This window comes from Oreochromis niloticus, linkage group LG23 (genome assembly GCF_001858045.2).
Source record: "Oreochromis niloticus isolate F11D_XX linkage group LG23, O_niloticus_UMD_NMBU, whole genome shotgun sequence".
Taxonomy (NCBI): Eukaryota; Metazoa; Chordata; class Actinopteri; order Cichliformes; family Cichlidae; genus Oreochromis; species Oreochromis niloticus.
The window spans coordinates 31171344-31197298 of NC_031986.2; the positions used below are offsets into that span (position 1 = coordinate 31171344).

The 25955-nt window shown below is 38.1% G+C and overlaps 5 protein-coding genes and 1 non-coding gene across 6 annotated transcripts; 1 reads left to right on the forward strand and 5 right to left on the reverse strand.

The window, feature by feature from the left end:
• Positions 1-1277: 1277 nt before the first annotated feature.
• LOC112841744 (protein wntless homolog) lies at positions 1278-2623 on the reverse strand. The gene is made up of 4 exons (XM_025902908.1): positions 2486-2623; positions 2273-2356; positions 1973-2138; positions 1278-1864 (listed from the first exon to the last, which is right to left on the reverse strand). Exons 1-4 carry the CDS (start codon positions 2567-2569, stop codon positions 1764-1766), a joined length of 435 nt encoding a protein of 144 aa, XP_025758693.1. The 5' UTR covers positions 2570-2623; the 3' UTR covers positions 1278-1763.
• Positions 2624-2626: 3 nt separating this feature from the next.
• On the reverse strand, positions 2627-5898 carry LOC100700999 (protein wntless homolog). Its single transcript, XM_025902907.1, has 8 exons — positions 5725-5898; positions 4524-4787; positions 4303-4427; positions 4057-4212; positions 3812-3948; positions 3053-3221; positions 2869-2966; positions 2627-2788 (listed from the first exon to the last, which is right to left on the reverse strand). The coding sequence occupies exons 1-8, from the start codon at positions 5828-5830 to the stop codon at positions 2638-2640; spliced, it is 1206 nt and encodes a 401-aa protein (XP_025758692.1). The 5' UTR covers positions 5831-5898; the 3' UTR covers positions 2627-2637.
• Positions 5899-6036: 138 nt separating this feature from the next.
• On the reverse strand, positions 6037-9303 carry dr1 (down-regulator of transcription 1). Its single transcript, XM_003444198.5, has 3 exons — positions 8394-9303; positions 8108-8271; positions 6037-7240 (listed from the first exon to the last, which is right to left on the reverse strand). The coding sequence occupies exons 1-3, from the start codon at positions 8611-8613 to the stop codon at positions 7094-7096; spliced, it is 531 nt and encodes a 176-aa protein (XP_003444246.1). The 5' UTR covers positions 8614-9303; the 3' UTR covers positions 6037-7093.
• Positions 9304-11166: 1863 nt separating this feature from the next.
• zgc:109982 (retinol dehydrogenase 8) lies at positions 11167-13899 on the reverse strand. Its single transcript, XM_003444199.5, has 6 exons — positions 13534-13899; positions 12599-12760; positions 12321-12500; positions 12151-12244; positions 11587-11770; positions 11167-11502 (listed from the first exon to the last, which is right to left on the reverse strand). The coding sequence occupies exons 1-6, from the start codon at positions 13628-13630 to the stop codon at positions 11272-11274; spliced, it is 948 nt and encodes a 315-aa protein (XP_003444247.1). The 5' UTR covers positions 13631-13899; the 3' UTR covers positions 11167-11271.
• A 234-nt stretch (positions 13900-14133) lies between these two features.
• On the reverse strand, positions 14134-25365 carry scinla (scinderin like a). Its single transcript, XM_003444200.5, has 17 exons — positions 25240-25365; positions 24172-24364; positions 23913-24067; positions 21780-21941; positions 21515-21664; positions 21314-21400; positions 20114-20246; positions 19054-19142; positions 18734-18946; positions 18523-18656; positions 17551-17641; positions 16820-16990; positions 16549-16723; positions 16346-16461; positions 16127-16204; positions 15972-16032; positions 14134-15403 (listed from the first exon to the last, which is right to left on the reverse strand). The coding sequence occupies exons 2-17, from the start codon at positions 24347-24349 to the stop codon at positions 15258-15260; spliced, it is 2139 nt and encodes a 712-aa protein (XP_003444248.1). The 5' UTR covers positions 24350-24364; positions 25240-25365; the 3' UTR covers positions 14134-15257.
• On the forward strand, positions 19499-19570 carry trnac-gca (transfer RNA cysteine (anticodon GCA)). The gene has a single exon. It is a non-coding gene; the product is annotated as a tRNA-Cys (tRNA).
• Positions 25366-25955: the final 590 nt, after the last annotated feature.

A 25955-nucleotide genomic window follows, 5' to 3' on the forward strand; every position in this document is an offset into this window, starting at 1 on the left:
CCAAAAATTACACATTCTAGTATAGCTAGAGGCTAGTGGTTAGGTTATTTCTCAGACCTCACAGGAGTAATTTGAAATAATATTAAGGATATAAGGATATCTGCATCATGCTGCATCGGTAAACTATAAAATTATCAGTAATATACATATATATATATACCCAAGACATACCTGAAGCACTGGTAAACAAATCAACTAATTTTACTTAGTTATCTAGCTCGGTGGTGTCAAATTTAATTCATGGACTTCACAGAGCTTCATCTACTGACTTGACCAGTAAAACAACTGCATAATAATCTAAAAATAAATAAACCAAATAAACATTTTTAAAACTCAAAATTCTTCCCATTTCTTCTAGTATAGGTTTTAGCACATTCTGAAAACATTTACATTCCATAAACCATCTTGCAGATGAACAGTCTGAGATGATGAAGAAAATTACATGCCATTCCAACAAAAGGCCTCAGGTTTATTTTTTTTTTCCACATTACTGTAAAGAAATGCTGCTATCGTAGATAAAGAGAGCTGTTAGCTGGACTCCTCGGGTTTTAACCACAACAAGGAAGTAAATGTCTAAAGTTACAGATACAGTATTAGTAGTCTTTTCCCCCAGAAGGGCTCCATAAATAAAAACAAACAGGACAGTGGATGTACTGTAACACAAGCAGGAAATTTTCTGTGATATAATCAAATATTTGCTGGAAAAAAACACCTAATTTTTATTTTTTTGGTTTATCTCTTATCAACTTATTTTGTTGTGCTATGGCAGGCCATGGGTAATATTTTAGATGTCTATAAAATGAACACTTCAGACTAATTTTCAGACTTTTCATCTGGTGGCTACGTGGGTCTGTTCTGGCACTTTGGCCACATGTTTGAGACCCCTGGTCTAGATGTATGATTTAATTCATTTGTTTGTTACCACCTTACGCTGCACCTCAGTCATGAAAGCTCGTTCTTGCATAAAGTAATAAACTCTAGAAACATTCAGTAGCAAAGTAAATTAAAATAAGCAATTTGAGCACTGTTTTATTAATAGAAAGTATATATATAACACTTTCACACATAATGCTTTTTTCACTATTTACATTAAAAAAATTTTTTATTAAAGCTGTATTTTGTATCTTGATATTTATGTGTTTTAGACTGAATGTGCACAAAACCTGAAAAATTGTGAAGAAATGTTTAACTGTCCATGCACTTCATTGAGCCATATACTGTATATATATAAAGTATTCAACCAAGTATTTAACAAAGGATTTAGATTTATTTTGGCATTTTGCAAAGATACAAAGATTGAAAAGATTGGCCACTTTTTCTTTTCATTACAAGTTTAAGGAAGCAAATCTACATTATAGGAGGTTGTAACAACATAGTCACATAGGGGGAGTCACAAGTTAACAAATTTCCTGTCATACCACGTAGAAGATGTCTGTTAGATAACAATAACAACTTCAATTTATAGCATGCTTTAATTATTTTTCCCATGGTCACAAAGTTTAAAATAAGCAGCTTTTGGAGGCTTCTAAGGTCTGACCTTCCAGTGAATCTAACTTTGAATATTCAATCTTTCCTCGCTTCTACTTATACTGTAGCTTCCTGTAGCTTTTGTTTTCCCCAGTCTGTTCATTTTCATTGTTAAAGGGTACAGTATTGTACAATGGCTCACTTGTACATTCAACAGTGTAGAAGACTCTGGCAAGTAACATCAAATTAAAAGATAACACACCACAAATGTCCCGAAACTAAACCGAGCCCAGCAGCTATTCCTCAGCCACCTTCCCGGTGATCCTGTAGACCTCTGTTGGCCCCTGCTCTCCACAGGTCAGCTGTGTCTCTTGGCTCTCGGACTTGTCTGTCATATCTGCAACATAATCTCAGACAAACACCTCCAGCATATTTACAAAGCAAATATCTCTTGCTATCGGTTTGCTAAACTGGATTCTGACTAAACAACAGAACTGTTACGCACCTGTGTGTTGAGTGTCTCCTGACTTCTTCCTGTTGTGCTTGTGTGAGGGGGCATAGAGGAAGATAATGGTAAAAACGTACAGGTTCCACATGCCGTAGATTCCTGTAAGAAAAGCACTGTGGACTTGCAGAGTGTAGTCCCCCCAGTGCCAATGACCTTCGCTGACCTATTTGAAAAAATAAGAATATTTGAAATAATTTTTAAGAAACCCAAACATGTCCAAATAACAAATCATAAACATATTTTAAAGAAGAACAAACTGCAATTAAAACTGCCGCTCCTTAGAAGGTTAAAACTTACTTGATTTAAGATGAAGAAGATGATGGTGAGAGCAGCACATGTGAGTGTTGCCAGCATTAAAAATTTAAACCTGAAAATAATACCCTGGGGGGGGAAAGCACACCTACAGTCAGTAAAGCAAGTAGAATTTCTGCAAAATCTGGAGTATGAAAAGCTTTTTCTTTTTGTCAAATTCACTACTTTTTCTTTTGTGATTTTGATATAAAATCAAACCTTATAGCGCAGTCTCCGAGCCTCTGGCATTGTAGGAAGCTGTTGCATTTTCCCACCAATGGTTCTGAACACACAGTACACCATGCGACACAGGGAGAAGAAATAAAGGCAAACAGAAATCCCTGCCACACTAATGAAGGTAATATGTGGTTTCAGATAAGAAAAAAAAGCTTGGATGTTAATGGTAACCTGACTGCTAAATTACTTTTTATAATAAAGAATAGATATTTGAAGGATACTGCAACCTTACTCCTGGATTCTGACGCCCACACACTGTAGAATGGATTGTTCAAATGAACTCCCCTTCGGTAAGAGAGAAAACAACTTAATTTTTTTTTAAATCCACACTAATAACACAAAAAATGAAAAACATTTACCGGTACCTTTCACTCAGGTCAAATATGAGAAGAACAGAAGATCCAAACACCACAAGCCCAACTTGCCACCAATAAGCTGAGAGGCGATTCCTCTGACGTTGGTCCTGGTGATTTAATAAGAAAGAATAAGTAACAACTGGCAGGAAAGTGCAGAGAAATGCGCAACAGCAAACAAGAAAGACCTGCTAACCATGAGGTGTTCACCACAGAAGATGATCCAGAAACAGAAAAGTATAGAGTATAAGGCGCCCTGCTGGGCATCTTCAAACAGCAGCATCCATGTCCACTCAAAGCCCGTGGACAGCCACTCCACCGGCATGTCCAGGAAGGCCATTGAGAGGCCCAGAGCAAAAATCACCCTGAGCAGGACAAATACATCAGTGAAAGAAACACTTACATCCACTCTAACAGACAAATAACTCCTTCTGCTCTATTGCAAATGGAGCAATGACCTAGCTCGAGGCAATCATGCACTTTAGATCAAGCACTTTTCATTTCCTCTGCTTGGAAATGCTACACAGAAGTATGTTGGACTTCTGAAAAACAAGCTCTTAAAAGTATGCCAGAAGGTTTACTCGCAGTTTTAAGTTCTCATTGAGTATAAAAGAGCCAAGAGCTCCTTACAAGTAGCTGTATTGTATAACTTCACTCTACCTTTTAAATAAGATGATTTTGTTTCAGTCTGCAATAAAATTCAATGAAATCAATCCGCAGAGGCAGCAATCGCAACCTAAAGTGCTCAAAATTAAATATTCTTATTCTTATTCTTATTAGTGGTAGTAATAGCAGTAGTAGTAATAATATTATTAGTATTATTACATTGTTTTGTATCATTTGAGAAATGATTAAAATTCAACTCAGTATTATGACATAAAATTCATAAATATACTTAAATGTTAAAATGTCACTCTTAATCTCTCTTTCCACATGTATGCTAGCCAAAACATACTTTTCCAAAAGGACCGGAGGTCTCGCCAAGAGCCTAATCCTGTACCAGTACCAAACTGTAGCCACTGATATCCAGGGACTGAACACAGTCTTCATGCTGATCCACACTTTGGTGAAGCCTCCATTCTGGTGGATACCCTGAGAAAGAGGAGGGTCATCAGATGTTAGAGTGCAAAATTTTTAGCCTTTGGAGATTAATTCAAACACAACATGCCGTATAACAGAAGTTAACGTGTAAATACTCACCACTACATGGATGTCCTTTATTTCCCCGATGCCAACATTCATTGTGTCATTCACTGGCAAACGCAGGTTCATTAAAAAATATTTGTGGGCTACGCTTCCCAGCTCCATGAATGGTATGGGGTCACAGTGATAAAAGCGCCCTTCGTTTTCATACGTCTGAAACAACACTGAGTTTTTCCTCACTAAGCAAAGAAAAATGTAACAATTTTTCATTTCTGTGTATAACATGGAGTCATGCAGGTTTACCTTGGATACTGCAAATGTGCACCTGAGTGGCCTTTGCTCCACCGAGTGAAATTTTGTGGTCCACTCAGACGTCATGTCGTCCCTGTATGCCAGACGGGCATCGATAGTGATGACCACATCATCTTCTACACAGGCAGGAAAATTGCTCATTTTATTAGAAACCCACTGCAACTAGGAAACTACACTATTTACATTTCTGACAAAGACAAGACACGTCTTACCAATCTGATTTATCATTTTGAATGCAATGTCAAACTGCAGAACAGCCAGCATGTATTGAAACCACGGACTCATTTCAGTGTTGGGTAGGGGTACATGCACAGCAAAAACAATGTCGTTAGCATCGAGCGTTTTTGCCAAAGGGTCGTCAAAACTGTGGACCTGCTGGCATCGATTTGAGCCCCATGGCATGAGCCAAGCACGTGTCCTGTGGAAATTGATGCATTTGGTGGCCAAGTAGCGGATTGCAGTGGTAGGACTGGGAGCTATCGTAAAAGAAATCAGAGATATATTATGAAAAAAGACAGACTAAAGCTTAATCATTAAGAGCATTGGGAAAATTTGTTTTTCAGAGCGCTTCCAACACAAAAATATCGTGAATTAGACTTAATTTTCCTAAAATTGAATTCATTGAGGGCTATCCTGCATTTACAATCAAGCTGAGTAGCTCAAAAGCACACAAACAATAAAAAATATACAGTATGTGCAAAGAAACTCCATGCGAAAACTATAAATATAATTAAATAAGGAAACTCTAAATACAAGATGCAAAACTGTTCACCCAGGTGTAGAAACAAGCTAAACTGCTTGCAATCAAGAATTTAAATTTAATAAATGTTTAATTTTTAGAATACATTGTAAATTTATTATAAACAATTCATGCAGATCTTCCAGTCTCAGTAAAAATTTGAATATAGAGCCCACGACCTATGCTGTAACATCTAGCATGTAGTTCTTCTGATTTCGGGGTGTAATTACCAGTACTTAAAATTACTTATTGGTTCCTAAAGATAATTAAAATATAAGTAAATGAAAGTGAAAAAAGTGAGACAAATTATACTGTAATCATTTTTAGACAGAAACATGCCTGTACACCACAACACCAAACCCAGCTTGAATTTTTTTTTCTATAAAAGAATGGTACTTTAGTTCAATTTCTAAAAATTAAAAGACACTTTGAACAAACAATAAAAATAAGAAACTTGGTACAAATTTGAAAACAGTGAGGAAATCATTGAGAACATTAAAGGAATGTTGCCAGCTTTCATTGGCTGGCTGAGTAGAATCTGCAGTGCTGTAACATATAAGCCCATCTAAATGCACATAACAAAGATTAAATAAGATAAATTACCCCAAATAATTATTAGAAAACATTATTTGCAAATAAATTTAAAAATGTTTAAAAAAAAATCATCTACTTACATATCAATGCTCCAACCAAGATGGAAAATATTTGGAATAATAAAATGAAGAAAACAAATAAAACCAACTTTTTAGTGCTCATCTTCTCTATGATCGCTCCTGCCATTTGTGAGATATTTTGGGGTAAAAAAAATATATATAAAAAGAAAGTGTTGTCCAGACAAGCCAAGTGCTCCACTGAAGCTCATCTACCTGCTCACACACATCTGATTCTCATATGGGATGCGCCAGACATGAGGCTCAAACAGAGCATGTGCAAAAGGGACAGGTGGAGGAATCATTAGGCATTAAAAAGATCAGAGAACACTGGTCTATAAAACATGATTCCTTTATTGCTTAAAGAATACAACTTTGTAGTATAGGCAAGTGAATGTGTATCACAACTAGGTTACTTATCTTTACACTGAGGATTGACCACAGTCACAATGCAAATGTTTGATACTGCACCCAAGGAAAGGGGAAATAACAAATCTGGCCTCGATATCAAAGCGTCTTACAAAGTTATAGGTTAATAATATTTAACATTATTCACACTGATCTGGAGTCAGCAATGAGAATCACAGTAGCACCTACACCTTAAAAAGAAAACAAAACACGAACTCTGGGCTGTTAGTCTATCTTTGGTTCTATCAGACAAAAATATTCAGTTTTTCAAAGGTGCAGCTAAGAACCAATACTGTGTGTAGTTCAAGGTAGAAAGGAAACAACATAACGTTTCTGAATAAGCTAAAACAAAAATGTATTTTTCATTATTTAATAGTACAATTTCAATATTCACGGCCCCTCAATCCTTCCACTGTCGAACAAATAACTCCACAGAGGGGTAAAGAAAACCCTTTTTGACAAAATGGCAAAGACCAAGAGAAGAGGAATTAGATGCTCTGGAGTCGTCAGGAGCGATTCGCCTACACCACTGATTGTTATCTAGCACTATGGTTGACATAAACAAGCTAGTTGGTGCAGTACCTGAAAGAGCAAACACCTGCTGCACCATCACCAAACTTCAGTGAAATGTGCCTTCAGTGCATCCACAGTACATCCAGAAATCTACAAATTACTCACAACATAACATCAAGACTTAATTAAACGGAAGTAACTTAAAAAAGGGGGGGGGGGGGGGCAGGGGGATAATCAAAATTTTATTAACAGCTTTTCAAACCAAACAAATTTCAGGTTCTGGTATCATCATGTTGACATTCCCCTCCAACTCCATCTCCACTGTCAATACCAAATGTGCATTTTCCTTGTGTCACTGATGTGCACCAGCGGTCAAACACATCTCAAGTCTCTGTCAACAACAGCACTGGGAGGTTTGCCCGCCAACACTGTCCCAGGAAGGGATTCGGACAAGCTGAACAGTATCCTGGGATCATATGTCATCCTCTTCGTCTTCATCCTGAGAGGAACCGGCCTGTTGGGCAGCAGTGGCAGATGCTGCCGCCATCTGTGCCTGCTGGGCGGCCTGCTGCATCTGCAACCATTCCTGCTGAGCGAGTTCTGCCTGCTGCTGTCGCGCCTTCACAAACACAAGAGAGACACGAGACAGGCGAAGGTGAATGAGGATTATATCAGGCAATTAGAGAAGCTCATGGTGGTTGATATCTGATGTTTAATTAGAACTTGAATATTTTAAGACATTTTCGTGGTATGTCATTATAAGCACTGAACATTGGAAAAAAAAATTAAAATAAAGTGTCTGCAACATATTACTATCGCTGAATTATACTTGCTTATACTTGTTTCTAGAAAGGGATTGAGTTAATAATTAGCAAAGTACTGCTGAAAGTTAACTAAATGGATCTGTCATGCATTAGTGAACAGTATAGTGCAAATAATGTGCCTCAAGTGGTTATGTGTAACAGCCACTCAGCACACAGATGATTTAAATCGGACATGGCTTTGTTGTATTTCTCTCTAAAGGCTTACTCATTTCCTAAGGAACTTAGCACAAAACAAAAGACCAATCGCAAAAGACCTACTTCATCAAAACTCAGATCCCTACATAATGTGAAGTTCTGGTCCAATAATTTTGTTTATTATAACATTTCTGAGCAATCATATTTGTGCTGGTTTGTTTAATTATTTTTAGAACACAGTTTGGCAGCAATAAATTCACATTTTCAATTCCACTGTTTTCGTGGGCTCTGAAAGCAGCACAAAATGATTTCCTCTAGTCATAACTTCAAAAACAGCTATGCTCAGTTCAGTGGCTGTTGGAAGCACCTGGACATTTTCTAACAGTTGCTTTTTATCATTTTATTATGTCTTTGCTGTTTTTTAAACTTAATTATTAAAAGGCCCCTCAGGGTTAGACTAAATGACCTGGTATGGAAGTTAGTTCCCTGAGCTACTGTTTCTTGTGACGCCTCTCTCAAAATCATACCTTTGCAAACAATTCCTGTTGTTGCCTAAGGAGCTCTTCTTCAGGGATGCCCAGGTTCTCCAGTCTCGAACTGGCCTTCCTCCTCTTCAGGGCAACAGTTTTACACTCCTGCAGCACGTCTTTCACCTCCGTGATGTACGATGCGAAACCGAGGCTCTCGAGCGCTGCGGTGCGAAAGCAAGAGGCGAAAGTGTTTTAATTACTCTCTGTGGTTTAAGGCTCATTACATGGTGCTGCACACATACACACACCTTTCAGGGTACAGGGAAAACAAAGCTGGACTCACCGTTGATGACATGCTCTGGGGAAATGGTTTTCTTGTCCGACTTGTTGCATATTTCATTGGCTTCTGAGGATATGAGGTGGATGAACTCTGTGCAGCAGTTAACTACAAGCTCCCTGGCATCGTTGGCCACCCGTACGTTGGGGAGAGTTTCTTTAATCATTTTGTTGATAGCTGCTCTCGGGATGGTGAGGTCATCGTCATTTCCAGAGGAAGAAGCCATCGTGGCAGACGACGGGACAGAAACCAGAAAAAAAAAGAAACAGCAACTCCGATTCTCGACGGAAGGAAACTGTTAGGAGGCCTTCTCGTGTCGGCAGAATTAAAATATAACGGTCAGGTCAAGACAACGTCAACACAGAGTTAAATGTCATGTAGGAGAGTGACGCTTCCTCCAAGTTAGCCGGCTAGCTTAGCTATTAGCTAATAGTTGAAACAATTTCCGCAGAGTAGAGCCTTTGTAAGGAATGTGGTAGAAAAGAAACCGTTAGAAAACGCTAAAGCACATACACCAAAAAAGAAGACAAAAGGTTAATACTGTGTGAAAAGTGCTTAGCTAGCTAGCAGCCAGGCTAGCTAGTAGCTGTGGTCCCTGTCGCCAGAAAGCCGCAACGCAAAAAACAAGTGAAAGCGGAGAGCATGGCTACCGCTAAGCTAACAATGAAGTGCCTCCCGCATGGCTAAACAGTTAGCTGCATAGACACAGAAACAGGACACACGTGCCACAACACTGCCTGTTGTTCTATCCTGCATCGAGAGATGATTCGGACATTTCAGATAAGCAGAAACATGGTATCGATTCTTTTATACGTTTGAAATGTGGGCAACATTAGCTTGATTCAGTCCGGATGCAACGTCAAACAAAGAGCCGGATACCATTCTTCTTCTTTGGTGTTTAAAGCCTGTCTGAATCCCCTCGAGTCGCATTGCTGTGGCCTTGTGGTAGTTGTCGTCCATTACTGCCCTTAAAACATATGCTTGGGGAATTAATACACATGCTGGAAAAACAAAACAAAACAAATAAACTGAATATGTACTTTCTTACATTATCTATATATTTTGATGGTAGCTACAGTAATATTTCGTATACAGTCAGAGGACCACATCCCATATGCACCTCGCCTCCAAAATATAAAAGATGAGGCCAATCCATAGATGATTGTGTGAGTTTTATATCCAGGTATGTTTTTACTACATTATCTTTAAAATATGAAGCTGTTGCCAATCAGGTGCTTTCCAGATGGTATTGTGTGGAAGATCAAAATCCGACTCTAATTCTATCAATTTTGAAGAAATCCTGTACACCACTGGCTGAAAGGCAAACTCAAATCATGACAGAGTCTTCACTATAGTTTACAGATTACTCTAGACACTCATGGTTGTACCTATCTCCTGAATTTCACTTTTTTTGTTTGTTTTTCATATTCACCACTCCATAAGACCTGTTTCCACTGATCTTCAGTCCAGTTCAGCCATTTCTCCCTGTTTCCATAGTTCCAGTGAAACCTTTTCTAATGAAGCTTCTGTTCATGGATCAACTGATAGTCTTTGCTGGATTTTTTTGGACGGTATTACTTAAGGACATGACTTCCAGAGACTTTTCATCTGCTGTACACAGTTTTTCAGACCTTCCACTTCTTCTTTTGTCCTCCACTTGTCCAGTTTTATCACCAAAAAAAACTGCACACAGTGCCGCAATATGCCAGGTTTTCGCCCAATAGTTCACTGGGAATCACATTGTTGGTGCAACAACACTATTTTATGTCTGTCAAATTGTGTTATCTTTGGTATTTTCTGTAGATTCAGCTAAAGAAATGGAAACAAATTATGTGCTTTGGCGACAGGCTGCTAGTAACAAAGTGCCTAAAGACACAGTTTAGAATGGGTTCTTTGCTAAGCTGTCTGTTATGTGTTTACACAACACTGGTTCGTGTAGTGAACCAGTATCTTTGTACAGTACTGTATGTTACCCTCCTATGGTAAACATAATTATCAAGAGCATCTCTTTTAACCCTGTGATCTCCTCCCCGGAAGGGTACGTCTGATAACATGTCTACTAATGCTTTTTTATGTATATTTTCTCAGCACAAGCACAGATCTTGCTGAAACAAATTCGAGCCACAGTAATTTATGGCCCTGTTTCTGCAATTTTATTTTTAGACTTATCAATATTCAGCAGCATCCAGACTGGTTTCACAGGTGTTTGAATTTCCTAATAATTGTTTACTGCCATCTAGTGTCCACCAAGAGAATACCAGCTTTTATTTTGTTATTTTCTTTTTATATTCTAACATGCTTAATTTTCTGACCAAATCCTGTCAATATCATACAAAAAATAAATACATAAAAGTTTTCTCACATTAAAGTCCACGTGGTGCGAGACTCAGAATTCAACGGCTATATTCCAGATTAAGCCATGAGTAATTATGTTATGTAATCCAGCAGCTTAAGATAAGATAAGATAACCTTTATTAGTCACACACGTGGGAAATTTGTTAAGATTATGTAAGATATACATAATCTTCTGACACTGTAACAGAACCCATTAACAAAACAATGCTTTTAAAAAGACAAAAAAAGTTCATAAATTAGTCGTTATAACTCCGAACTACCTGATTTACTTTGATTTAATCTTGCTGTTCGTATAACTTTGCTTGCTTCCCATATGACACAAGGCTCAAGGGCTTGTCAACTTAAGACAGTTATGCTACTTGAATGCACCAGGGTGTGGTTTAAACCTGCAGGAGCTTACTGCCACGTATGAAAAGAGACTGCATTGTCATGGCATTTCATAGCTTTATTTATTTCAGGGAGGTAACACTGCTAGACAATAACAGCCAAATATGCCCATGTCACAAAAATAACAAAGATATGACATGATTCAGTTGCTCTTCTCTAACTTAAAACTCTTTCGGCTTCTCCAGTGCAAAAGCTTGATGAAGTTCAGGCTGGCAGTGAAGACCTTGTCGTGTTCAAACACCATTTTGTAAAACGTTTCAATCGGGAGGTCACCATTTGGGTCAGCGTACTTGAGTGTGGTCATAGGGGTATAGAGAGTGTTTGTCTGGTGCCGGAAAGGGGGATTGTCCATGATGATGATCTTGAGGGTGTGCTACGAAGAAAGATCATTCATAATATAGTTTATTGCTCTTGTAGTGCATTAAAGGTTAAAGGTGAAGTATTTGCTGAACGATACCTCTGCCACGTCCTCAGGAGTCTGTCCGAGGGTTTCAAAGATCTGTTTGTAGTTCTTTAAGTAGACATTTGTGAACATGTCAGCAGTCACTTTGTCTGCTTTGCTGAGATCAATCTTTAGGCCCTCGTCATAAACCTTACGCTCAAACTCGGTTATCACTGGACCTGGCTCTATCAGGCTGATGCTGAGGAAGAAATAGAAGAGAAGAACATTAAAAAACATGGAAAAATCTCTTGAAATAGGAAACTTGAGTTCAGTGCACAACTGTGAAAGGTAATTAAATATTACTTTCATTATACAGGAAACTTTAGAAACCACACTAAAATTCAGTTACCATTTGATACTGTGTTAGAACATGCCTAAACATCACAGTGTGCTGTGGTTTGCATATTTTCCTCCTAATGGTGCAGAAAGGGGTAGGTGTTGTTGTGCAATATGACTACACAAATATACCAGATGCAAGGGCTGGTTTTCAGGTAGTTTAGTTTTTGTTGCACTTTTTTTCTCACAAAAATGCCAGTAAAAGATGAACAGGAATAAAACATTATAGACTTAGTATCTTACTTCAGACCAAACCTCAGGGCTTGTATCGCTAGGCTTTCACAAAAGCCTTCCAATGCAAACTTAGATGCTGCGTAGATATCGTTGAATAAAATCCCTGAAACAGGGAAAGAAGTTGTGAAGCAACTGTCTTAAAAAATGTTCTCGTGATCAGCAGGTGAAGCAGCTCTTACCCTGAATCCCCATGACGCTGCTAATGACCACAATATGACCTTTTTTCCTTCTCTTCATGTCGGGCAGGATTTCCTTTAGTAATCGCACAAGTCCAAAGAAGTTGGTGTCCATGACACTTTTCATCTCTTCAATAGACTGACACTCAATGGGTCCAATCAGACCCATCCCAGCATTACTTACTGTGAAATAAGGTCACATACACACATATCATTTAAATTTCCATAGACAGTCGAAAAGCCAAATTAATACTGTTTTGAAGCAAATGGTAGGAGCTTACTGAGAATGTCTACCCTGCGCTCAGGCAGACTGTCCACGCAGGCTTTGATGGAAGCCTCGTCACATACGTCCAGCTGCTTGATCTCCAAGGTCCGGCCCAGGGTCCGACCTGCTGCCTCAACCAGAGGCTCAGCCTTACTCAGATTTCTCATGGTGGCATAGACTACAACAACAAAAACTCGTCTGAAGCTGTTGTGTTTTTATTGAATTCAGAACTGAAATTAAAATTTTACATTACATTTGAGAAACTATCACAATTTATCTCCACCAGGAGCGGCAAATGTGGATTTTTCTCAGATTTCATCTTTCAGGTGTTGCCTGTTACATCAGTACGACATGGTTAATAGTTACTCAGGGTAATCCACAGACCAGGAGGACCATTTCTTCCATAAAACACGTTTAAGATAAAAACTGTTGATGGTGAGCTGTGTGGATTGTTTCTGGAACCAGAGTTTTAAAAAAAGAACTTACCAATATTTTGTTTGTAGAAGAAACCCATTACATATTGATAATGTAAATAATGTGAATTTGATCAAGTAAATATCTTTCTAGTGAATGGTTTCAAAATGGTATTACATTTACACAGTTAACTTTAATGAATAGTCTGCAAAGTGTTCATAGTAGAAATTATTGAGCCAGACACAGCAGCCATGTAAAGTTCAAGTAAAGTTCAAGTACATGTGAGATGGTAATATTTTAAAACATCCTACACACTTCCAAAAAATTCAAAAAGAAAAACACCATTATGTTTTACACCCTTATGTGCTAGTTTTTTTTTCCACATATTTCCTCTAATTTCTGTCATTTGAAGCATTTTCAATCACAATTTGAATACATTATATTTTTCTTTGATTCCCTTTGATCCCTCCTGACACAGGGTTTTGAAATGTAGTCAACAACCCCAGCTATCTTAGAAAAAGTCTGTTAAAAAGTTACCCATGAACCTCTTCTTCTCATCTTTTGCAATATGGACAGCCAATGCGAGGCCAATCCCAGAGGAGCAGCCGGTGATGAGTACCACCTTCTGGTTCATCGTGCCTGGTTAGTGCTTTTCTTGCAGCTCCAGCAGTAGAGAATAAAACGAGAACAAAAGAGGAGAGGCAGCAGGCCACATACGGGCACTTTTAAAGCCCCTTCCTTAATCAGAGGTTTACAACTCAGCAAAAAGCTGTGTGCATATGGTCTGAAGATTAGTATCATTCGTGGCATTCACATGGTGCTGTTGCATGGTGAGGATTTAGGCTAATGATAAGTCCAGATGTAATATGAAGAAAATATCAGACCTATAAGCATCATCTTATTTAAATAAAATAAAATACAATCAGACAATGGTGAAATATTTTATTTAAATTTGGAATTTCCCACAAATTTTTTTGCAATGAAGACAGCAAAAAGTATATTTTTTGTAAAAATGTGGAGAAGTTCATTTGTGATTTTTAAAAGAATCTATTTAAAACACATTTTCAAAATAATTTTGAGTACATTTTAAGGCCACACTTAACCTAGACAATGTAGTGGGCTGTTTTGTTTTTTTGGTTTTTCAAAGTAGATGTAAAAAAAAAAAAACATTCATTGCTGTAGCAAATAAAACTTTCTCAACATAGTTTTTTTTTTTTTTTTTTTTTTTTACTGTGGGCTGTGAATTATTAAATTCAGTTTTTTTAATATGTACCCTACTGCTCAAAGTTTTGAGATAAAAAAGAATTTTTGAAAATCAAAGTCAAGTTGATGAGAAATGCTATTAATATTTAACATGAACAATGTTTTTTTAATATCTATGCTGACACACACAGGCCCGTTTTAACCAACTGCCACTCATCTGTTGTAATAGCACACTGAGTCACCTAAAGCAAGTCTATCCCATTAAATTTCATTAATCATTCAGTTACAATCATCTCGTCTGAAGTTTGTGAAGCTGAGTTAAGCATTATTGTCAGTAAGTTTGGTTATAGTCTCAAGAAAACAAAACAAAAAAATAACGTGTACTACTTTCACAAAACAGGAATAAGTGGCTCTGACTGGAAACTAGAGAGCACAACTGAGTAGGACAGCTAAATCAGAACCTTTTGGTTCCAAAACAGACGCCTCACGGGTCATTAAATGGTATCTCTAAGAGCCAAATTTTGTTGGTTTGTCATGAGAATACCTAAAGCTGCTGTATGAAAATTTCAGTTATCTGGTCATTTTCTCCTATAGCCTCAAACAGCCTTCATTTATTAGAAAAGGAAAAACTTACACATGTTGCTGGAACACAGCACTGACAGCTGCTGAAAAGGGCCTGAATGCACTTACATAGATATTGCCTTAAAAATCAGTAATTAATCATTACTTCTCTTCTATAACACTTATGAAAATTTTAATGTTATTTTCTGTAAAAGCCAATGCACTTTTTCTTTCAAAGAGATGTGACTCCAAACCTTTAAGCAGTAGCTTAAATATGATTATTTTTTGTTTTACTCTGAAAAAATGGGTTGGAAATCGGATGGGTAACGTTTTAACCTGCACCACAGCTTTAAGCACATATTTGCATCTGCACTTTACCTGCAGAGAAGTTCCATCTTACGTGTCAATTTATGCTTTAAGGTCAACAAAACGTCAAACATCAAAACTATCCTGATTTTTCAGAGATGCTTAAAATGTGTGTTTTTTCCTATTAAATTCTACTGGGCATAAAGATTTTGGGACCACATCTTTGGGTCCCAAGCTTGGAACCATCCAGTGAAGGACGGGATCTCTTCCCCCTGCTTCAGGATGGTGATGGGGGTACCACGGCGGCCAGAGGGGTCTGAATCCACATATTGTTTGGCTGAAAGGAAAACAGGATATATTTGTGAACTGAGGTCTCTTCTGTACAGTAGCCTTAAAGGGCCATTCACTATAGTTTAATTCAAATTGGAGCTAAAATTATAAGAAGGGTGGTAAATTTAGAAATAAATGTAAAATAATATTATTTAATATTCTTTACAATTATTCAGTCATAAATTTGCAAGATTACAATTTTAAATGTCCAACAAAAATATTTTATTCTCTGAGAGTAAATCAAGAAATTTACAAACAACATAATATGAGAAAAAAAGTCTTAAATTTCTGAGATTATAGTCAAATTTTTGAGAAAATAAATTTGTAAATTTGTAACTCAATCTCAAAAATTAATCTCAAGAAATTGTTTTTTAGGTAAATTTGGTCATTTCCTTACTCATAAAATTACAATAGTTATCTCAAATAAAATATATTTGCTCTCAGAATGAATATCTATAATTCATGCCTTATTTTCTGGGAAAATGATTCCCTCTATATAATTTTTTATTCTCCCTGAATTGACCCTGTTGCTGTATTTCTGTAATTCCTTCTCATGTCTAATAGTTTTCTCTTACCCATCTTTGGTGATTCAAGTTTCTCCGTTTCATTTGCTTCGTTTCCAATCCAAACAAAGATCTGATGGGAACAGTAACCAAAGAGCTCAAGGATCAAAAGGAGGAAAACATAAACTAGCCACAACTCGAGTGTTTCATCAAAAGTGCTTTTATACCTGATCCCATGTGTCCAGAATCATGACATCATCAGTTGCCAGATCGATCTGTGAGAAGTCCCCGGGAACTTCTTCAACCTGAAAATTGATCAGCACACAGTTACAAAGTGGCCATTTAAAAATTGTTTAACTAGTTGGTAAGAAAACAATATATCTGTTTATATAAATATAACTACTTACATTAAAAAAAATCTGATTGATGAACACTTGAATACTCACTGTTAGCCTGCCAGTTTTGTTTGAACATCCAAACAGTCGTGGTTGTCGGACCACTCCCTGAAGGGCCTTGGACGTCTGGTATTCTTTCTTACCACCCAGAGCAGCCCAGAAAACAGCTGGAAACAAGGAGAAAAGGACAGTTTTCTACTGGGGACATCTCACAAGTACTACTTTGTGGAAATCAAAGCTCTTCCGGCTCTTACCAGGCTCCTGTGTCTCCTCCACCCCAGTAGCAGTTCCTCCAAGGAGGCTGGCAACATAGTTAGCTGCAGCCATCTCATCTGAACTTGCACCCTTTCCCTTCCACAGGAAAAGGCAATCAGGAGTCTTCAGCACAAACACATCATTGGTGTTCAGAGAGGATGCAGTGGGCTCCACCTGTGTAGGTGCGACACCAAGATAGGGAGGAGTGGTGGCATCTGTTCATTATAAAGAACCAGTTTATTAACGTTCAGTGTAATAAATGAGGCTGACCTCAACAGCTCGTGTGGTATTGTTGCCGCTCTTGCGGATATGAAAGAGCCGTGTGCTGCTTGGCTTAGTCTCGCCACACTTGCGGGATGTCCCACCCTGATGGATGACCATGGGCTTGTCCTTAAACAAGCTCACAAGATGGGGGGGTTCTTTACCTTGAGTGACCCGAACCTGTGGAGATACAGCCACACAGTCATTAAATTTGATGAGGAGACTGATCCCAGACTTATCTCTAAGTACAGCTGGGAGCTGGTTAATAGGAGCTCAGGGTAAAGACTGAAAACAGGCGACAGCAGTTCCTCTGTATGAAGGTTAAAAACATCCACCTACCTCTTGTTCTCCAATTTCTATACTAAGCTAACAGCTGCAAGATGCCAAGGAGGTCATGTTTTGGGTAGCGTCTGCATGCATGTCATTTTGTCAGTTTGTAAACACAATAGCTTAAACATTTTTGAATGAATTCTGAAAAAACTTTGTAGGTGTGTTGAATGGGGTCATGTTAACACTCCATTAAAATCTGGTTTAAATCCACCAAAGTCTTCAAGGTCAACTTAATGATTTGTTGGTTGAAAATGGAAAAAAAAAAAGCCTGTTAATGTGAATGATTTTGCAAGTGTGTTGTGTATTTTATTGCTTCTTGTTCATAATATAAAAGATGGACCTGAGAGTTGCATCATTCCTTTCACTAACTGTTGCCAGGTACTTTTATTTCTTAACATTTTAACTCTTACCTGTGTTGCTACTCCACCCATGGAATCATCCAGCTTGACGGTGAGGAAGGCCGAAGCAGTCAGTTCATCCTGAGTGCATTTCTGCCCTTGCCTACAGCAAGCAAAATTAAGCACAATTAAATATGATATTCACAATTAAGGTATAAAAGTAATGTTTCAAAAACTCTTGATTCTCTCAGCACCCTCACACAGCTTACAAAAACACTAAATACATAAACTGACTACCCACAATTATATTTTATTATTTTACCACAAGTTTAAGAAATCATTAATGTTGTTTTCTTATCAGAATGTCATGAAATTTCAGCAGTACTCTAACTGTTAACTGTTTTCATTCTGTGGCATCATCATATGACCCAGACTGAAAAGCCTTTCTAACTAATAGATGAATGAAAATAGATAAATGTCCACACGCGAGTGCTCTCTCATGCCATCAGACAGACAGAATGGATGTGATGAAATTTGTTACATTTGCATTCCACTCTCAGATTATATTAATATTGGCAATCATTTAATTCTAAAAACATTAAAACTGCTTTAGGCTGATTCAGAAGGGGTCGCCACAGCAACCTCAAAGGGGATTTTTGTCTCCTCCCAGGATTTTAGAGTCATTAATGGGTCAATGTGTATAAACCCTGCCTAACATGCCTGCAACTCAAACAATCCCACCAGCTTTGATCAACTTGCATTTATTGGTTCATCTACGAATTCTGCATCATATTAAAGAGTGCTTGAAGATTAAGCAAAATTTCTCTATATCGAACCCAAACCCTTCATGAATAAAAATCTTGTTACAAAGACCAGTATGCTCTACAACTCAGTGGCTTTACTTCTGTGTGTGTTGTGTGACAAGTTTATATCATGCTTACAATTTTCATTCACCTAAACAGAGAAAGTGAGTACCAAGCCAGGAATCTTTGCCTTGTACCCCTTAAAAGACCAATTCTGCCACATTGAGCATGTTTTACGCACCAGGTGTAAATGATGTGCTTCTCTCTGCCTCCACTGTTGTAAGAGTACAGCACCAAGTAACAGTCACCTCCAAAGAACTGTCCATAGGTGGATTTGTCCACTGCTACCTTATCGCCTCCTTCCACACGCCAAATCTGCAGACATCCACCAATGTTGCATTTATTTATTAATTTTTAAGGAAAATAAAACACTGTCAAGTTGGTTACTGTACCTGAACTTTCCCAGAGCCATCATCAACCACGCCATACTGGGCAGCCATGGCGGGGTTGTTGTGGAGTTTGGATGGGTCGAAGGGAATCTGCTCCACCTTGGCAATACGACCTACTGTGTGGGTCTGCCCTGGGCCTGTGATATTCCCTTCAAGCCATTTGAAGAAGAACTGCTTAAACATGGTGGGCTCACTCCCTGCTGGCACTATCAGGACCTGCACATGACATAAAATACAAAGAAGAACACATTAAGTCATAAACACGATGAGGCAGCAGAAGTATGAAGTTGTGGCAGCAAATGATCACTACATGCTAACATTACCTGAGTTTTACTGGAGTAATTTTTGTCCGCGATAAACTTGTCAGCAGCAGCCTTCGCTGCTTTGCGCTCCTCTTTGTTTGCTTTCTGTCCTGCAGATTAAAGTTTGGTACAGAGATCAGAGAGGTTAAACTGGTAAAATCAAAGTCAATGACTCATGTATGTTTAACAGTAGAAACCGTCAAAGGGTTCATTATGATTCTTTTAAAAATTGTGTAACTCTGTTAAAATGAATCCACATCATCACATATTTCATGATTTTTTTCCTAAAAAGGGCTTGTTTATCAAACAGGAAATTTGGGGGTTTGTGGGAAAAAGATTTATGACCACATGTACCTAGAACCGATGAGGACATCATTTTGACCTTACAGAAATGAATGTAATATAACAAAGGGTTCACACTGGGTTGCCTACACACATTTTCATATGAAAGCTACTCAATGACAGAGGGGGTATAGCTCAGTGGTAGAGCGTTTGACTGCAGATCAACCGGTCCCCAGTTCAAATCTGGGTGCTCCCTGTTCATTTAAAAGTCATTATCGCAATATGATAACTTCGAGTGTTATACATTTATAGTAATGAATATATTTAAAATGTATGTTTTTTTGTAGACAGCTGTGAGGTCGGTTTTGAAATATCACCAATGAGTTGTTTGATCTGTTTCACAGGGAGCTCAAATTCAGTTTTTGCTTTTCCTAATAACAGTCTTATTCTATAATTATTTGTTGTACCTTTTTGTTTATTAGTTTATTCTAATACACATTTTATCTGTACAATCCATACTGATCCACATGTAAAAATTAATATTAATAATATTTGTTATTTGATGACAACTAATCTTCAAAAAATTTGATTTTTTTCTTTCCCAATATTGCTGTTGCAGGATGGGGTGAAACTGACATCCACTGACAGTACTTGGGGTTTAAAATTCTTCTAGGTTCTAGCGTTAAACAAAGAGTTTAACGCTAAAGAGAGTTAGCAACAACTTACTCCAATGAGCAGAGACTTGATTAATATAGTAGACAAGAAGTTGTAGAAATAAACAGATGTAAAAGCTTAATACCTTTCCAGACAAATATGTTATTATCCACTCCATTGTCCAAGATGTAGCAATCATTCTGGTTGAGCATATCTTGTTTGAATGGGTTTTTATCAGCCACCAAAGATGTCTTCATGGCGCCAGCAGCATCAGAAATCTAGTAAGCAGAGAGATCAGAGCATCTGTATTTGTCATCTGAATGTCTTATTTACAAGAATCACGTCAAGGGACCATACACTATGGTGGAAAGTATGACAGAGTCTTAAAAAATCTTTCAAATTTTCATCTAAACCTTGAAATGATCCCAAAGTGTTAAATTACAGAAACCTATACACAATACACGCAGGAAGGAATGAAGAAAATCAAACATTTAAGTTTTTCCTCTATTGTTAGCTAGATCAGATTCATTAGAAGCAGATGGTATAGTGGCTTTAACTATGCTTGACTGCCTTGTGTACAAGGCAGGTAGGATTTCCACTGAAGCAGCATTCAGATAAAACTGTATTACAAAGAACAGATGAAACGTTTTAATTTTTTTATTAGAGGCTTGCTGAGGGAAATCAACTTGCAGCCACTGCACATCTTTTCAGCACAGTGAAATCAAACTCAGCATCAACTCTGCACTTGAATGAAGGCTTCAGTTTTAATGGGCTTTTGCATGGCAATATGAAGAATCTGTGGAAATTGTAGCATCAACCACAATCGCGCAGACTACAGATAAGAGAGAATGCAATCAGCAGAAGTCTTGCCAGCAGAAAGCTGTGCAGGGGAGATCTCAGTGCATGGCTGGATACCATCGGGGTAATAAGAAACCCACCATCATTTATTAACCTATACTGTGCCAAACACTTAAGATGGGCTAAGACCCTTCACAGCATTTCTTCCTCAATCACCTGATCTCGACTCCACTGAATGTATTTTGAGGAAATGAAGACTGAGAAACCCCTGAGGCTCTTTAAAACACAATGGCAGGATAACATGGATAATTAGGAGTTGCAAAGATTGCAAAGAAGAGAGTCCATGGAGCTTGAGGGCTGCAAAACTGGAGCAAATCAAATTCGTGGGCATTTTTTTTTTAGAAATAGAACTTCTGATTTAAGTTATTCAGCCAACATGAAATTTTGCAATAGAAATGCCTTTTACTAGACTAAAAATTAATACAAGTAGAAGTTTTTTCACTGCTGCTCTTTGACTTTTTGGGCTTCTGTGTATGTGTCTATTTACCAGATAAAGTGACGCCTTGTTCCTGTTTGTCTTTTCAACATCTGTATCACTGCTTCCTGGTGGGAGATCAGGCTTGGGTCCAAGTACCTATAATGAATACAACATTGTACTTAACATCCTCTCTAGCCACCAAGTGAGACAAATAACTTCTTTGTTACAGTAACAATGATTCTAAACAAGGAGGAAGTCAATAAAACTTACCTTTGTCACATCTTCTGGCTCTTTACCTTCATCAATTGTATGGACTTCACCGCGGCCATTTCGCTCATTGTCACGAATATCTCGGGCCATCTGAGCGGTTTTGAGCTTCTCAAAGTGATTTGCTTCACTGCCAAACCAGCAGTAAATGTTCTATTAATTCACAGAGAACATCCAAAGAAAAGAAGAAGTAAATAAGGTTGAGATGACAAAACGCAACATCTTAACTCTGTACTATCTCTGTAAAACATTTTAAATTGTAGATCACCTTTCCCAGATCAATGATGAAGCAGTCTCCTTTGTTGAAGCTTTGCCAGGACAGATCCTCTTCAGTGGCTCTGACTGGTCGACGACCTTTCAAGTGCAGCAGGCGTTTGACATCTACATTATTGGTTACCACATGCTTAAAGCCTGAGGCAACTCCACCTTTCTGTGTTTAAAAAAAAAAAAATCAGAATTATGCTCTGTGTAAGTGATCTAAGCGCATACGTTATGTGTTTGGTAGCGTACCTTATAAAGTACCATATAAAGATTTAAAATATTGTGTCACATTTGACCCCTGACCTCTCCTGCAAGGCCAATAGATTGATAGGAAGCCAAAGTGATACTTTGTCCTTTAAAGGACAGCTTTTTAAAACTATTTCTTACTGACATTTTTTGTCCCTCCTGGACCTCTGACCTGTTCTTCAAGGTCAAACTTCATGCATCCATTACCCACCCCTGTATAATCTTTTAGTAATCACGGGTCCCTTAACCAATATACAAAATACAGCAGAGTGAGCTGCTTATGGAGGAGGTCTGCGCTTTCGGAGTGCTTTTTATATGAACGTTTTAGAAAGCTGACACCGCTGTTATGTCTGCAGTTGCTCTAGTTGCAAGAATTCAGTCAACATAATCTCTAAAGATCACGCCTACTCATTTGTTTAAACAGTGCACAAACTGTCAGCAAATCCTACCTCTGACTGGAAAAATACATAAATAAAAGGCTAGAGCAGGTATGTCAAACCTGACAGACAACTAGCTTTGTTTCTAGGAAGTCAATTCCTAGAAACAGTCCAGCACATAAATACACAGTATGCTAAACATAAAAAAGGATGTAGTCTTTGATTCTGAAAAGGGAAGCAAATGCAGGTGCTCTGAATTGTCATGATGATCGAAAACACACATTTTCACTCCAATAAGCACTGTTCTTATTCATATCTCAAAAGTTCAAGTAGAACAATAGTTAGACCTTTTTTCACTCTCTGTTTTTATTTTATATACTAATCCTTTAGTTCTTAACTCAGGTTCATAACCCAGTGCTAAGAGGAAGAAAAACTAGTTCGTAACCATGATTTCCCCTCTTTGAATGAACAGGTGATGTAACAATGTAGGGAATCTTCTTTACTGAATTCCACTACCCATTTAGTTCTGGTGCTCTAGCTATCATACTTATACAGGATGAACATCAATATGCAATAAAGTAATAATTTCTTAAAAATAGTTCTAAACCCAGTATTAGTTCTTGTGACACCTTTGGCTGTGGTAGAAGGGGTTTAGCTGCATAAACATGTGGCTGACAAATATGCACGAATGATATGAAGCAATCACGATAACATCGACCATTATCTCAAACAGATGTTTTCAGGTCGTAGCAGGTCGTAGCAGTTACTCAGGCAGTTCTAATGCTGGAGATTGATCAGTGAGTCTAAGGACCCTGTTAAAACTGTGATCACGTAAAAAAGAAGTAAATACAGAATTAAAAGATGGTGCCTCAATTATTTAAATGGTTCATCCTCATATATTACATCTTCAAGGAAACCCAGGTGTTCACCAAAATTCTCAAAGCTTAGGCTTTTATATATAATATTCAACATAATATTCAAGCTCAAGTTTTTAGACTCAAATTCTTGTAAACTAAGGAATGATTTTAGACTCATGTATGTCGCCATGTTTTGCCACTCCTTTTCCAGGAACTGTGAAAGGGAAAAATTCTTTTGGGCCAGTGTGTATCACATGATAAACAGAGAAGGTGTTATAACATGCCTTGAATCCTGCACACAGTGACTATACTCCTCTTGGTGTCCTGAAAAGACCTGCTCATGTCTAACAGGGGGAAAAAACCCAGTTTAAAGGACAAATTCAAGGAAGAATGATCATTCCTTTTCCTATGACAAACAAGAGCAGGGTCCCAGTCAGACTAGTCACTCATTTTGGAGTTGCGTGGGTGGTAAACAATGACTTTTTAGAGCTGTTTCTGTGCCCGAAGCTGTAACAGTATATTTACAGAGTTGACAGACATGCAATGAACTGTCACAAAGTCACAGTCATGGTTTGGTAGCTTAGACTCACAACTTTTACCTTTCTGAGGCAAACAAATTCAAATGATTTAGACCACTATGAGTATGCATGCAAATTTCACCTTGTATTTGATGCCAGACTTGAAGTAGCCCAGGAAGGTGGTTGACTCTCGGTTTTGAAATTCATTGTACTGGATTGCAGCTCCATGCAGGTGGTCATCCAGCTGAGTTATGAAAATGGCAGCTGCCCCACTCTCATCCTGGGAAGCTTCATCGCCTAAGATAAAAAGGATGAATGGTGAGAAAACAGTGTGGAAAATAAAACAGAACATTGACAGGGAGGGAATTTAGCTATTAGGTTGTCAGCAAAGAATCCAATACCAATCCATGAATGAACATTGTATGAAGGAGCCTTGGTGGTGTAAAGCAAGATGTAAGCATCTCCGGTGAAGAAGTCTCCATAGAGTGCAGGGGGCACAGGTTTCAGATCCATGTTCTCCACCCGCCACACCTGCAGGCCAGGCTTCTTCCCTGCAGTCTCAAACTCTTTGTGTACCATCGTGATGATGAGGACCTGAAAGGTGATTTGTCTTCATTAAACTCCTCAGGTCACAGCAAGGCCAACAGCTACCATGATATGACTTTTGGTTGGCAAAAACAAGCAATGTTCTCATCATTCTCTGACAATTTAGAGACTCAGCGATGAAAATAATCGATTGTTGGAGCCCCAGTTTTATACAGATATAAAATCTGCCTTCCTACTGAAAGCTGCTGATCCCCACTTTCTTTTAAAGCCATCTGTAGTTCACATCACGACATTTTACAGAGTTTCAATAAGCAGTTATATTACTATTTCAGTTACTTTTGATTGAATCCATGTTTATTAAGAATGCAGTTTTTCAAGAACTTTTCTGCAGCATCTGTTGCTTAACCTGTAACGCAGGTGCTTGCACTGCTTAATTAAGCTGCGGTCGGTACGCATGTCACAGGGTGTGTCTGCTCTCAGTGGCAAACTCTAGATATGTTGTGGGGAACTAAGAGCCGCTCCCAACAAGCAACCACAAAACCAGGCATTTTGTAGGTTATCTTCTGCCTGTATAATACGCTACTACTACCTTGTGCAGTTTTCTACCCAACCATGTAAAATATGCACACATGGAAAAATGCAATAAACAACAGTTCGACGAAATTTATATTAAAAGCTTAACCGGTAAAAAGATAAGCACGTTTATTCACGCATTCCCTCGTTATCCTCAACGTAACTAGTTACAGACACTGAAAATACTTTTTAGTTTCATTTCCTTAATGCAAAATGAGGAAGAGCTTTTCTAGAGTAACATACTTCAGCCTTGTAAGCATCGCTTTATAAATGCCGTGTGAAAGGCTAACTGCCAGCGAGCTTTATTAGCATTTCACACAGCTGCAGCACATAAGAAAACTTTATATTACCTGGTATAGACCGTAGACAGATGTTGGATGTGAAGAAGATGCGCTGCTGCTCTTCCAGTTCTCCGCCCTGGTTTCCTGAGTTCTCCTCTGCTATATAGGCTGGACAAACATCCGCGTTGAGAGAGGCGTGCCCAGTTCGCCCATCCCAGAACAGCGGGTGATGGAAAACAACAAACACCCTTCAGTTGGTTTAGTTGTTTGGAAAGTTTTTTTTTTCTTTCGTTTTTCTTCTTTTTATTGGGGGGTTGGGTGTTGCTTGGAATAAAGTATTTGAAAATGAAAGCCCAGTATACAGGTCAGTTTCTTATTCCCCCTTCCCCATTTCGATTAAATTGGAGCGGTGGATTTCTACCAAATTCTGCCAAATTTCATTTTTTATGTTATTATTTATGTATTATTTATGTATCTTACAGCTTTAGATGCTGAGTACTATAAAGTTTGTAAAGTGTAAAGTTGTCTCTGATTATAGCCCTGTTTTGGGCAGTGCTAACAAAGCTCCACCTTTTCCAACATTCGTGTCTGAATGTTCATGTACCAGCAATACTGGTTGTACAACACAACAAAAAGAACTCACACAGAGTCTCTCATTTTAATGGGAGTGTTTGTTTTTGGTTTTTTGGAAAGTATTTATTTTCAATGCAACACTTGAATGAGTGATATTTAATTTTATGGAAGAGGATGGTTTGAATGGAGCCACCTTTGATGAAATCCATCCA